A 13,789-nucleotide genomic window follows, 5' to 3' on the forward strand; every position below is an offset into this window, starting at 1 on the left:
AAATGAATAATCTATCAATGTACAGCAAACAAAGTTTACAGCTTTGAAAGTAAAATTTTGATTTACGCATTTTTCTGAGATGACCTTTCCTCTCCTCGTTTATGCCATATAAATCCCCAAAGTAGAAAGATCTCTTTCGTCTCAAGGAACCCATTTTACCATAATAATATTTACTCTATTGTTATTGAGGCAGTGATGAGACAACACTGAAATCGCCGGAACAGTTACCAGCAAAGACTTATCCACATCTCTCTCTGCACATCTCCACATCTCTCAGGTTTTCTCTCTACAGTGTGTCCAGATGTCTTCTACTATTTACTTGTATAACTTCCACTGTTTACACTGGAAGAATATGCTAAAGTGGAATTGTTTTCACTATTATGACCCTCTGTCTGCAGCCCCTGCTGTGGGCTTTCCCCACCACCCCCACCAGAGCTGTAGCTCCCATATCTCAGGGCACCTTTGGTCTGACCCAGCTGCATAAGCAAAACCTTCACACCTAAATCCAGTGTGAAACTCACACGGGAAAAGCCCAGGGTGCTGGTGATAGGCCAGCCAGGAAGTGCCGGACGAGCTGTCGGTGCCATCAGTGGAGATGGAGCTCGCGGCTGGCAGCAGCTCACCAACCCTGTGGGGCCTCTGTGGGGGCTGCAGGAACCAACCCTTCCTTCCAGCTGGTGCCCACCTGGATGGCAGCAGTTCTTCGAGTGCCTCATCGCAGTGATGAACACGAGTGCTTAGACGAACAGCTCGTTAATTCCTAGATATCTTCACTATGTGTCAGCAAATGAACAACCACTCTATATGTTCTATTTGCCGATATCCTACTTGCATAGTCTCTTTTGGGCTGAAGATGCCCAAACCAACCAACTCAAAAGAGGGGCCATAACACTAAAAAATGACTGCTTTCTGGTATTCAAGTTGCATCAAAAATGTCCTAGTTTCATTCCAATGAATCTCAGACTCCCAAAGTTATGTGCAACAAGAGCAACAAAAAGCACAAAAGGTCATTTTAGAATGGCAGATAATTCCCTTCATGGAGGATTTTAAAATTAGAGAATACAGCAGTCATACACAGAGAGCAAAGGGGAAAAGAAAAAACTCTAATTGAAGAAGTAGAGTTCTACACAACTAAATCAGCTGAAGCGATGAAATACTGATTCAACTATTCAGATTTAAGCAGATTTACTGGAAATGTTGGTCTATCATCAATTCTGATTTAATATAAAACACTTAAAATCATAAATTGCATATTGCAATGCCTGTGAGACTAGTGATCATCATTCATAAAAATCAGTGTTAATGAACATTTAAATATACTATAGAAGTTTTTAAAGGTTAATCTCTGGTCAGAAAGAAAGATGGCAATGGCGGGGGAGGAAAAGGAGAGAGCAAAATGGTATTAAAGATACTATCACTTCCTTTAGAATTATCAGTAAACCCAAGAACCACAAGATATAAACGTGTAAGATGAATGCAGTAAGAAAGCAAGTCACAGTCAAGGGTTACTAGCAGAGATCTATTGTAACCCAAATCAGCCCAAATCAAACCAAACACCACAATTAGTTATTACTACATTTACAAGGAAAACTGTGTGGTTGTAGGGAACTTCAATTCAAGAAAAGTATATTGGACTACTCCTGCAGCTAACAACAAAAGTTGCCAGAGTTTCCAAAAACCAGACATGGTAATTTTCTAATACAAAAACTACCTCATAATTTCAGTGTGGTGGAGAAAGATGAATTCATCACTGAGAGGAAGCTTGCTATTGCATACGGACTAACCAATCATAACTAGATAATGTTCAAGAAGGGCAAACTGAGGCCAGTCCCAAATAAAATTTGGCACCTCAAGAGAACTAGTTTCTCAAATGAATATAAAATAATAAATATATAATATAATCAAAATTAACCAGAAATGGGGCTGGTATGAGAAAGCCATACAGCCAATGAAGGAGAGAGAAGAAATGAATAGCAACCAATATAAATGAGAAATTTTGTTGTGAATAAAACTCACACAAAAGGAAAAAAAAAACCAAAAATCTGTAACTGGATGGACAATAACAAGTTTTAGGAATGTATTAGGAATATGAAAAATCTTAGCATAATGTAGGTTCCCTGATTAAGAACAATAGAGTAAATGAAACAAATATTTTTCTTCTGTATTCAAATAGAAACAGGATTTTGTATTTTTTATTACAGGCATCTGATAAAGAACTTTCCATTACATTATTAACATATGAGAATATTAAACAACATCTATCTTGGAAACATATTTCAGAACAAGCATGCCTCATGAACCTGTCCAAAGTATGCTAAAAGAACTGCTAAAAACATTATGGGATCACTGATTTTTGTGTTTACTGAATCTTGGAAACCAGGGAAACTCCAGGAGATAGGAACAGTTGTGACAACTACTGGCAGGGCAGTCTAATAGAAGCCCAAAGAGAAATACTAAATTTCTGTTATAGTTTCATAATTAGTTGCTTAGTGTTGTCTGAGTCTGCTAAAGGTGCATTGTGGCTCTGGCTTAAGGAGCACAACAGATAGGCAACTCAGTAAATACTTCCAACATAATACGGTGGTGAAAAGGGCTAACACACTCCTTATATGCATATAATAGGCAAGAAGTAATTAGGAGCAGATGTGGGTAGGAATGTTTAGAGCATTGCTGAACTAGAGAGTTAAAGTCTGTGAATCACTGGGATACCCATGTTTGAAGAGATTTTGAAAAACCTGGAAGACTACTAAAAGGTTCCAAAGAAATGATTCAAAGGGCAGAGAAAATGGCTTGTGGAAAGAACTTCAAAGAGCTATATCTGTTTAGCTTGGATATATACATTAAAAAAATAAAAGACCGAGAAGTGTTTGAGCAGGATCTGAACTACCTTCTTTTAGGTACTAGTCCTAACTAGGATTCTCAAACTACCAGAGAAAAACAAAGCAAAAAACAGAGCAAAAACCTTATATTGCCACAAATTCATTTGAGAAATAAGATGTCAGTTTTACAAGGATGGTGATTATTGAAACAAACTTCCTAGTGGTGTTGGTATGGACTGTCTGTTTTTCACCGTCTTCAGAGCACAGATAGATGCCCTTCTCAGAGGCAGGCTTTAGCTGCACACAGTACACTGACTTCAACACAGGGGAAGCCTGGGTTTAATGTAACGACTACCTGTAGTCTTATATGTGAGGCCCTTTTGGACTCTGTGAATTAATCTCTATTAATCAACTTAAATGTTGATGCATTACTAGTTCCTTTACAGCTCATTTTAACAGAAAATTCAATTAGAAAGCTTAATCCAAACCTAAATCACATTTCTTGCTACCTTAAAAGCTAAAAAAAAAAAAAAGAAAAGAAAAAAAGAAAAACATAGTCTCTATACATTTGTGTAAAGTCCCAGCTTTTCATACATCTTCACAAATATCTGGGTGGCCAGGATGGAAATCTGTAGCTCATTTAAAAGAAATTTAGAAGAACAAAATTAGCCAACTAAAACCTACTTAATTTAATACCAGAACATATCATGCACATTAATACCAGTATTGGCTACATTAGCCACTCTCATATCTAATTCAAAACCTACTGATCCTTTTGAATTCATTTATTGCTGCCCCTAGATGTGCCTTAGAGCTAGGTTGAAGTAGTTGAGCGCAAGGACATAGGCACTGAATCATTAACTCTATACTTGGCATTGTAAAAATTAAATCCTAAGGAACACTAGCTTTGTGTCAGGTACTCTGGTATCTCCACTATCTAATATGGCCATTTTTGATTTTGGCACCAGTTTTACCCAGTAAGCTTGTGTTTGGATTCTTCTTCCCTGGGAGAATCAATTGTATTTTTCAAAGACAAGTACATAATCACAATTCTCTACTCAATAGTATAAAAATTTCTAATGGATTCTGTAACAATGATACATATTTCAGGAGACTGTAGATTCCTCAGTCAAGAGAACGTGGCCCCTGCTCTGAAGAGTTTTTAACAGAAAAGATGAAAAAAAAGTTGTGAGGAAATAAACTATTATTTGAATTTAACATATTAGGAACCACAGAGAAATTATGAGTTCAGCTCAGATGCCTAGTGCCATTTGACATACCCTAACATATCAAAGACATCCTCATGATGCTGGAAAATGTGTGCCCTTGTGGAGTCACAGCTGGGGGCTAGGCTAGGTAGGCCTGGGCATCAGAAATCACCCAAGATGCCTAGGTTTAGACAACTGAGGACTTTGAATAACATGTCCCACAGTGTCTGAGAAGCCCATGGCAAAGTCAGGAGCTCAATCTGTATTTCTGAACTTCCAGAAGAGTCAGTGCCAATAGCTGTCTTCATCTGGGAGATGGCCTGGTATTATTTTTCTCTCCTAATAGGTGCTCACAAGCATTTTAGCTGTATTGGAGAGTTCCATTACTATGCTATATACTTCTGTTTCTGTAAAGCAACATTAGTGAAAGAAATGAGGGAATAGTGTCTAACAGCAACCGCATCATAATATTAATAGCTATTTTTGCTTAATGAAGCAAACCATTAATCACAGTATGCTCATTTTTATGGTTACACCATAAGAACGTGCGACCTGAAATTACAATGTTTCTGTTTCACTGGTTGCACACATGACATATAATTAATGTCATTCATGATTTCTGCAGTATGTGGACCTAGAAGCTTTCTTAAAAAAGAATTCACAGTTTCTGTGGTATATTTTTATCATATAAAGATGCACAGCTATCTTCCAAGAAAGGAAGAAAGTCAGCACTGCCTTTGAATCAAATTACTTAGCCTGACTGGATAGTAAAGAAAATTTTATATTCAAAGTAGCATGGTAATTAGGGGCAAGCTTTTTGAGAGGGAATTCCTCCAGTGTATGTCCTAGTAATGGTTGCATGACCCTCATGTGGAAGTTTCTATCTGTGTTGTAAAAGTTTACAACATTAATTTAGAAATCTGGGGAATTCTGACTCTAAGTATATGTAGGATATATAAGCCAGAGTTTTTCCCATGTTCTCTGCCAGTACATAGAGACTTCTATTAGAAATCTATGACTGGTATGAATACAGTAGGAATGGAAATGTGTGGGTAAGCACCTGAAGAAACACCAGAACAAGGTTAAAAAGATGGCCAGTACTGATAAGCAATAACATATCCACAGCAATAAAACTGAAGAAAGTGTTATTTCATCAAGACCAAAGGGCCTGAATTCTGGTAAGACCATGGCATGATGACTTGTCAGCAGAAGACCTTGTGTGTCACAGCAAAGGATGTCAACCGAGTTGCAGCGCATGACATATATTATTCCCTTCCCTATTACTCAAACAGGAGGACTATAGCAATGGGCAAGTCAAAGAGAGGAAACACAGACAACAGGCACCAGACTTGCCTAAAATTTGTGGAGGTGGAAGTGAGCAAAATCCTGAGTCCAAAGGATCACAGTAACTGTTGGGTCCTAAAGGGTACAAAAGAAATGTCTAAAAACCAGTTTGCTGTGGCCAGTCAAGAAGAACTGAAGACACATGATGAGGACACTTGGTGGCTGGTGTCTTTTGTCCATCTTCCATGTCACACACGAGTGATTCTGGTCAGACCACTTGCACACAGATATTTTGGTGCTTATAAGTATGCGAGTGAGAGTGTGAGTGAATGAAATGGATGAGAGAATATGTCTAAGTGGTTAAAGTTAATTTACTTGGAGATCTTATAAAAAAGAAATATTACCTTTCCATCCTATAAAGTCTCAAATGGATTTTTGTTACACTGATTTCCTACAGGTAGAGAAGACAGAGGCATGAAGGCAGACTTGAGTAAGAAGAGAAATGCTATTCATTACCTCGTTATTTCCCTTGAAGCATAATGCAGCCCCTCCAGCTTTTACAAGCCTTTATACTACAACCAGAATCTTGAACCAATGAGCCAAAAGGCACTGGGAAAAAATAGACATATTTGCTCCTGAATGGTGCAGAACACTCACTCTGGAGTTTTAGATATCTCTACATCCTTACTCGTAAATGTTCCTCTTTTTTATATTAAAAAAAAAAAAATGTGTTTTCTTCATTCTACTGGGAAAAAGGAGAGCTCAGACTAATATTTGAGCATGAAATAGTGAGTTTCTAAAGTGATCTTCCAGGGCTGTGGACTAGTAAATGTACTTTCAAACAGTCACAATCTGTAATGCAAGATCATGGTTTGATATTAGCAGCCCTCATAAAATGCAGTCATACTGAGAGACTAGTTCTAGCTCTGTGAAAGACTCTCACTGGAGAATGAGATTAAGTGCCAGAATGTGACATGCCAGGTCTTCCATTTCACAACTGGCTTCCCTGCAGTGTTAGGATTATATTTTGATGTGCCATGGCCAGAACAAACAGATAAGAAGTCAAAGTGAATATGCTCACTTGAAAATGAACAAATCAGACTTTTCAAAGTATTCTATTGCCACCAGTCAAAGATCTGCTTTACCAAGATGACCAGAGGTTTAGTTGTGTCTGAGTTTTGGGGACAAATATCCATGACTAAATATAAAAGGGTCTCATCAAAGCTGATTTGTCTATTTGGTGGCCCCGTATAAGAAGCACAGACTGAAATACTGACATGAAACAATAAGGAAGCATCATTTTGATGCATCCCTAGAACTATGTAAAGGCTCTGCTATGAGTTACTTGTTACAAGTTTCAATCTTTGCTAGTAGCCCCAGTGAAGAACCTGTGTGGTGCTTCAAACAATTTTTTTGATTATTTTACTATTAAGCAGTCTAATCCTGTACCAACTGGTAGTATGTAGAGGACCCAGAAGGGCTTTTGGTTGATTCCTTCAGCAGTCACTATTTTGCTGTGAAAAGAACTCAGAGCTAGGCCAATAATGGCCTGAAGAACAAGTCAAAATGAATCGAGTTAAGAGCATTATCTGATCAATTTCAATTCGATTTTTTATTGGTGTCATCAATTCTTGTTGTCTGCTGTTGTCTCAGTCCTGAAAAAGAACAGAACATGTAGGACACAACAGTCAAGTCAGTGAGGTGCAGCAGCCAACGATGACATCACTGAAAAATATTACTGGACACAGTAGGGGATCAAATAACACTCCTAAGCTGAGGGCACATCTGCAGCTAGCAGCACAGCCATAACCTCAGAAAAGTCACTCTCACCAGGATACAGGATAAGTAAACATCAAGCTTTGCATACATCAGTGACACCACTATGCCAAGAAAAAACTCACACTGGCACAACTGTGATTCTCCAGCCACATATGTGCTGCTGTTGGCAGCAAAAGCTACTGCATTTAACTTGAGCGTGAAAGAATCAAAGAATTCGGTAAAGCCAAAGAAAAGATAATGCAAAATACTGTTGTGGATCTGCATTGCAATACTCCTGGGCAGCCAGGATAGCTATATCATTAAAAAAATGGAACTCTATGAAACTGGTCTTTAAGTAGAAAGTACCAATCTCAAAAAGGCTGCATGAGACACCTCCTCTAGCCATTGCATATTAAGTCTTTGTGCAGAGGCATGGATCAAGGGAGGGGTAATAGCAGAGTGCTGTGGAATCTGTGCCAAGTCCTACTGCAACTTCTGCCTTTGTGAAGACGTAACGTCTCTATTCCTGGTACTGCCATGATGGACAGCTGAAAATTTAAGCAAATGACTCACTGCAATCATGCAGAAAGATGGTAATAGGGTCTCAACTCAGTTGTACCCTAATTAATCACATCCTTTGCCTTATGTCTTTCTATCATTGCATGGACAGCTGGTCTGGAAAGCAAGCTATTAATCAATCTCTGCTGGTCAGAGGAGGCTAGTGACAATTCTTATTCAAATCACTTAGGTTGTCATCCACATTTCCCACTTCAGCATGCATTTAATCTTGAAACACTAGTCTTCCTTATGCTTACAGGCACTCTGTGTTCACTGTCAGACCCTGCACGTTCACAGAGTCCAGCTTCCAATTCTCCGCAGACAGTGTTACTACAATTATTTCTTCTGTAGTACCAAGAACTTCTATCCTGACAGTGATTGCCTAGGTTGTGACAGTGATAGAAAAATAATATAGAAAAGAGGAGAAGGAAAGGGGAAGGGATAAGTAGCTCAGCAAGAGAGTCCAGCTGATACAGAAGACTGGACAAAGGGAGGACAAACCACAAGGGAAGACCATAATGTGTATGCCATTAGCACAAAATGAATGGGAGAAGTTCTGTTAATAGGTAAGTTGCAAAAAGGGAAAGTAAACAAGGTTAAAGTTGTAGGATCTCCTAAAAGGGGAGGAATGAGAAAAAACATTTATCAAAGGAAATATTCAAAATGTGATCAGAAAGATGTGAAGTGACAGGCAAGCAAAGCATCTGACAAATAAACAAGGGTCGGCCTTAAACTATCAGTAACATCAGAGGCTATTGAGGATGCAAGAAGGATAACAATGGAAAAAAGTCCTATATTTGGTCAGGAGTTCACTAGAAACTGTGGGAAGAGAAATTTCAACGATAAAGGGGTTGGAAGCCAGAGTGGAAGATGTCCAGAAAATGCATAAGGAGTAAGCGGCTTGTATTATGAGTTCTAAAGTGAAAGGATTGCTGGTCTTAAATGGTGAGTACAGAGACAGTTGCAATCAATGGAGATGTTCTGAAGATAAAGGAAATGTAAATATTCCTGTACCTAGTACTTGTACTTATGTAGATGCTGCCTTAAATTGCTGAAGCTTAAGGAATTGGAAAAAAAATAAATTATGTAGGGGGTTTCGCCTCTTGAGACAGGTGGGCCACAAGCACAGATGAACACAAGACAGAAGCGGGGATGGAGGGGGTTAGGGTGGCCAAAAAAAAGGCACTCCAGAACTTTACTGGATTTGATCTTGATTTTGATAACACCCCTCAAATACAGAGGGATATAGAAGCCAAGAGAAGGAAAGTGGTATATGGAAGGGAACTGAGTGATAAGACATCTGTGTTTGCTAATCTGAATCTCAGTCCACTTCATGTGGAAAGAGCAAGATAGGTGAAAATAAATAAACATAAGAACATAAATAGAGGAAGGGGAAAACAACTCTTGTCTATAAATGAATAAAAGTGGACAGGATCACACAGTGATCATACGGTATCATGCTTCAAGGTATAAATTACAATAACCAAACCTTGAATATTCTAAAAGCATCTAGAGTGATATTTAGAAATAAAATATAGAGAAAAATAAATAAAATATCAAGAATACTCAGAAACAATCTGACAATTATTTACCACAGCAATCCCAAAAGATCTGCCACAAAAATCCAGTAACTTTGAGAGGACAGTATCAGTAGTGGCATGACTTCTAATTCAGAAGACTGAGATGCTAGAGACCAGGTTCATCTCACTGACTTCAGTCAGCTACTAGTGGTAAAAGTTGCTCTAGTCTCCTCTGAAGAGAGGCATTTCAACCTTCAGTTCAGATCTTGCTGGGTTTAATGTACTTACATAGATGTAACCTTATGTCATGTTTCCTACTCTCCCTTAACTTACAAGACAGTCCAGGACAACAGGACTCCTGACTTTGGCAGCTATTTTACAGTTTTGGCAAAAGGATTATAAATGAGCTCAGCTCACTGGAACTGTGAGAATTACAGGCTGAGCCTTCTGAAGTCCTATCAACACACAGTGCACAATGTAATTTCAAGGACACAGTAACTTCAGTTCTGTTTTTCCATGTAATTCTTATTCACCTGCAGACAATCATTACTAATTAAACTATCAGTTTGACTGAAAGCAGAAGAGCTGAGCTAAGACTACATTTGATTCATAATTTCATGAGCTATTTTTCCTTTCTATTTGTTGTTTCTAAAGTAGGAAAAATAGCTTAAAATGTACTTTTTAAAATTTTCACATTGTCATTGGACAAACTACCTTGACTAAGGGGTAGGATTTGTTTAGCTCATAGTGTGATCTAGAGTGACTCCTGCATGGTAAAAAATGGACACTGGCTCAAGCGTTGAGCTGATTATTCATTTAAGTGTGAGGTTCTCAGCCAACAGTGAAAGTTAAAATTATCACTGTATTTTTGCTAATAAGGAACAATGGAAATTTCTGGCTATAATTACTGAAATGAGCAATTTAGTTAGCACTGCTATTACTAATATTGAAGCACTGTCATCAAATAATATAAAATCTGAATGACATAAATGGCAGGGATGTTTTTAATCACGGAACATGCCGAGTTTTGTTTCCAGCTGCTTAACTTATGACCAATACAACCCACCTTTTCAGTGTTCTTATCTGCTTTCATGTACTTTAAACAAAATCAAATTTTAACTTATTCTTCTTTCTACACATTCATATTATTGAATTACAGTGAACATTATAAACTATTAGTATTGCTGCTTACAGATTTTAACTAGAATTTTCCGTATATACCGACGTTCTGCATGGCAGAGCCTTTGAAGAAGGCTCAGAATTCTATACGTGTACAAAGATCATGTAGAAATATAATTTTTTTCTTATGTAGAAATAAGAAATATATTAAAATGTGGCTTTGTTCATGCCAATGACTTGGATAACATCAAGGATCAACATCAAAGTCAAAAACTACCCAAGTGTTTTTAAAATAGCATATGATACTTATGCATTTAAATATATAAAACTAACTTGAAATATTGCTTAATACTAACCTTCACTGAAAAATCAATGAGTGAGGTTTTCATTGTCAACATTAAAAATAACCTGCTGCTTGTAGAGTACTATATCAAAATATCTCAAGCATTTAGATTATTTCATAATATGCTTTTAATGCAATGGTGCAAAAGTGTTTTTTAGAAAATAGGAAACATCCCTATCAGTGAATATAAAACATTCAAATGTACTGATGGTCATTATTAACTTAAAGTACAATACAACATCAACAATACTAAAAAAAAAAGTAAAATTAGCTCTTTTTTCTTTTCCCTTTAAGCATCTGTATTCTTCTCTAATGAACACTGATGGAAGTTGTGATACACTATAGCACTTACATATATGTTATTAGGTGTATCTAATCTGCTTCCTTGTTATTGTGTCTGAAGTTTTAGAATAAATATTTATTAAATTATTCAATCCAATATTTATAGAGCTTGTTTCTTATAAAGGTCTATAATCCATTATAAATAATCAATGATGTCAATATTCTATAGTGCCTTTATGTTATAAAATCAGAGGGAAAAGAGAAAGTTACAAACTGCCAAGATTCATATGAATTATATTATATTAACTGAAGGCATACCACCACAGACGTCGCCATCCACGTTTTCACACTGTCGATCATCACATTCACAGTTTTTACCATGAACTCTGTTGTCTCCTGGAGGGAAACAAGTGCAGTGGCCACATTCACATTTCCCTGTAAGAATAAGCAATTATCAGGGTCATGATTTCAGTAAAATAAACAAAATGAAAGAAAACAATAAACTTATTCTACTCCCTACCTCTCAAAGAAAAGCCACAAGTCATTGTATTAGCTAAAGTATGCACATAAACACTCTTAAAAACCTCTCCCTCCTCCATGACATCCAGAAGCAAAGTATATCACTGTTATTTCCTGGTGGAAGCAGCAAGAATTAGCAATCACTGGAATTGTATCTGTTTCATTTCTCAGCTTTGCATAGCAGAGCTATGGCACATGTTTAACTGCATAATTAACCTCTGTAATTAATCTAAAATATTTAGTGCATACAACAGAAACTCCAAAATTAATGTGATTAAAATGAAATAATCAATGCACAAGGCTATCTAAGATGTTCTCTCTATTTTCAACTGGACTCATAACTCTTCAAATACTCTGTCAGGCATTTGGAAAGCAAAAAACCTAGCATTTATCTTGTCCAAACCTGGGGAAATAAAAGTAGGAAGCACAAGCTCTGCCACAGTCTCCCTTTCCATCAGCCTCTTCATATGGGAACTCCACAGAGCTCAAAGGGAGAACGGACCGAGCCAAATTCCCACAGATTTTCTGCTCCAAAGCCCTCAGAGCAGTGAGAATGGTCAAGTGGGGCGAAAAAAAAATCAAGGGCCATCTTATGTTGCACAGATACAAAACAGACTTAATTCAGAGTAACATTATTTCTGTTATTTTCAAACTTCTGAGTGTTAGACTTCATATTTTTGAAATTCTTGTAAAGTAATAATACTGTAAGAATTACAGAAATACAAAATATGACACAAAACATAGATTAAAGTAACAACAAATTTGATGGACTTCAGAAAATAGATTGCATGCAGAAAAGGACCAGAGACAAGGATTAGGATGTGGAAAAGCCTGTTCTTCTGGAATTCCTAATTTAACCACAGCAGGAGTGTGACTCACCACAGGCTTGGATAGTGTTCGACTGATGGCAGAACCAAATTTACAGTAGGAGTGACTGCTGCTACAGAGCAAAAAACTCTCTAAGTGCAGTCTATCATATTTATCCAAACAGTTCAGTGTGTTTAACATTTTTCAGCATGTGCTGAAATATTTTGCTGAATTGGAAAGGACTGTTAAGGAGAACATTAACAGGGCTTTTCTAACTGTAGGTTTGGTGACAATAAAATGTTTTAGATCAACATACTGTCAGATTATTGTTAATCTATTTTTTGTCAACTTCTAATGTGTTACATTTGTCTTTAAAAAAACACTTAGTCTAATTAAATTGAGGGGGGAGCAGGTAGGATCTTATCACTTATGGAAAAATTCCCAGCCTATTTTATCGCTGCCCTACTCTTAATCTTTCCAGATTTTAGTGCACATTGCAATTCTATGTGCCAAGATTCAACCTAGAATGACAGTTTACGATCAACTTAAAGTACAAAATCTTAAAAAAAGAAGTGCTGATAGAGAAAATAACAGATAATACTTTGTGATACCTTTATAGTATATACCATTTTTAAACTAGACACTGCATTAGCAATTATTTGCAGATGTTAGTTGAGGTAATAAACCTATTACAAGAAGTGGCATCTACCATATCACAAAATACCATAGTATTTGAATTCGTGTCAACATATAAGATACTGTTTTCTACAGAACGATAGATGTTATTTGTATGCATTCTCTAAGCTTTAATTATTTGCCAAGGAAATCTGCACTAGAAACTGATACAAAATCATTCCTAATAGTCAAATAGATAGAAACTTTAAATGAGTCCAGTCTGTTGATATCTGGGGCTCCCACAGTTTCTTTATATCCATCCAGCTTAGACACCTTGGCTACTTCTACGAAAATGTCACATCGCCAAGTACCACCCATAGACAGATGGGTAACTGAAGCCTCAGTGACAATAAAAACATTTCAAGCAAGTTTGTTTGAAGAGAGGAGTCAGCAGAGATGAAAAATCCTCCAGACAGGAAAGTAAAGGAAGTTTCTGTAATGAATGCTAAATTAAAAAGTGACAATGACCTGAGAGGCCAGTGGCACTTGCACCAGAAGGGGAACAGCTTTCTCTCAGTCTCTGCTACATTTAATTCATTTTAGTTAAGGTGAAACAGTTTCACCAGGGTAAAACCAAGGAATATCTCATCCTGAAGCAGGTAGGGCACATTTTTTAATGTAAGAGATACAAACTCAGATTGTCTTCTCAAAATCAGGCATGACGGGGATTTGAGCCCAACTCTCTCACTCTTGCCATCTGAGCTAATGAATAAGACACCAAGATACGTATTCAAACAGCCCATATCTCTGCCTCATATTTTCTTTTGGCTGTCTCCAGGCTAAGCACAGCATAAGATTTCGATCGTCTGATTGCAGACCTCAGTAGAACTGAAAGTCCTTTCAAAATGGACAGAAATCTCAGTTGTTTAGGTACTCTGGGAAAGGATTTCTCCGAGC

General features: G+C 37.2%; 1 protein-coding gene across 2 annotated transcripts in view; it reads right to left on the minus strand.

Moving 5' to 3' along the window:
- Positions 1 to 13,789, minus strand: part of ITGBL1 (integrin subunit beta like 1) — a 151,350-nt gene that overhangs the window by 10,419 nt on the left and 127,142 nt on the right. For both annotated transcript variants that reach the window (XM_026121617.2, XM_026121618.2), the window contains one exon: positions 11,210 to 11,326. In XM_026121617.2, coding sequence (XP_025977402.1) covers positions 11,210 to 11,326 — 117 coding nt within the window. The remainder of the gene's footprint in view (positions 1 to 11,209; positions 11,327 to 13,789) is intronic.

This window comes from Dromaius novaehollandiae, chromosome 1 (genome assembly GCF_036370855.1).
Source record: "Dromaius novaehollandiae isolate bDroNov1 chromosome 1, bDroNov1.hap1, whole genome shotgun sequence".
NCBI lineage: Eukaryota > Metazoa > Chordata > Aves > Casuariiformes > Dromaiidae > Dromaius > Dromaius novaehollandiae.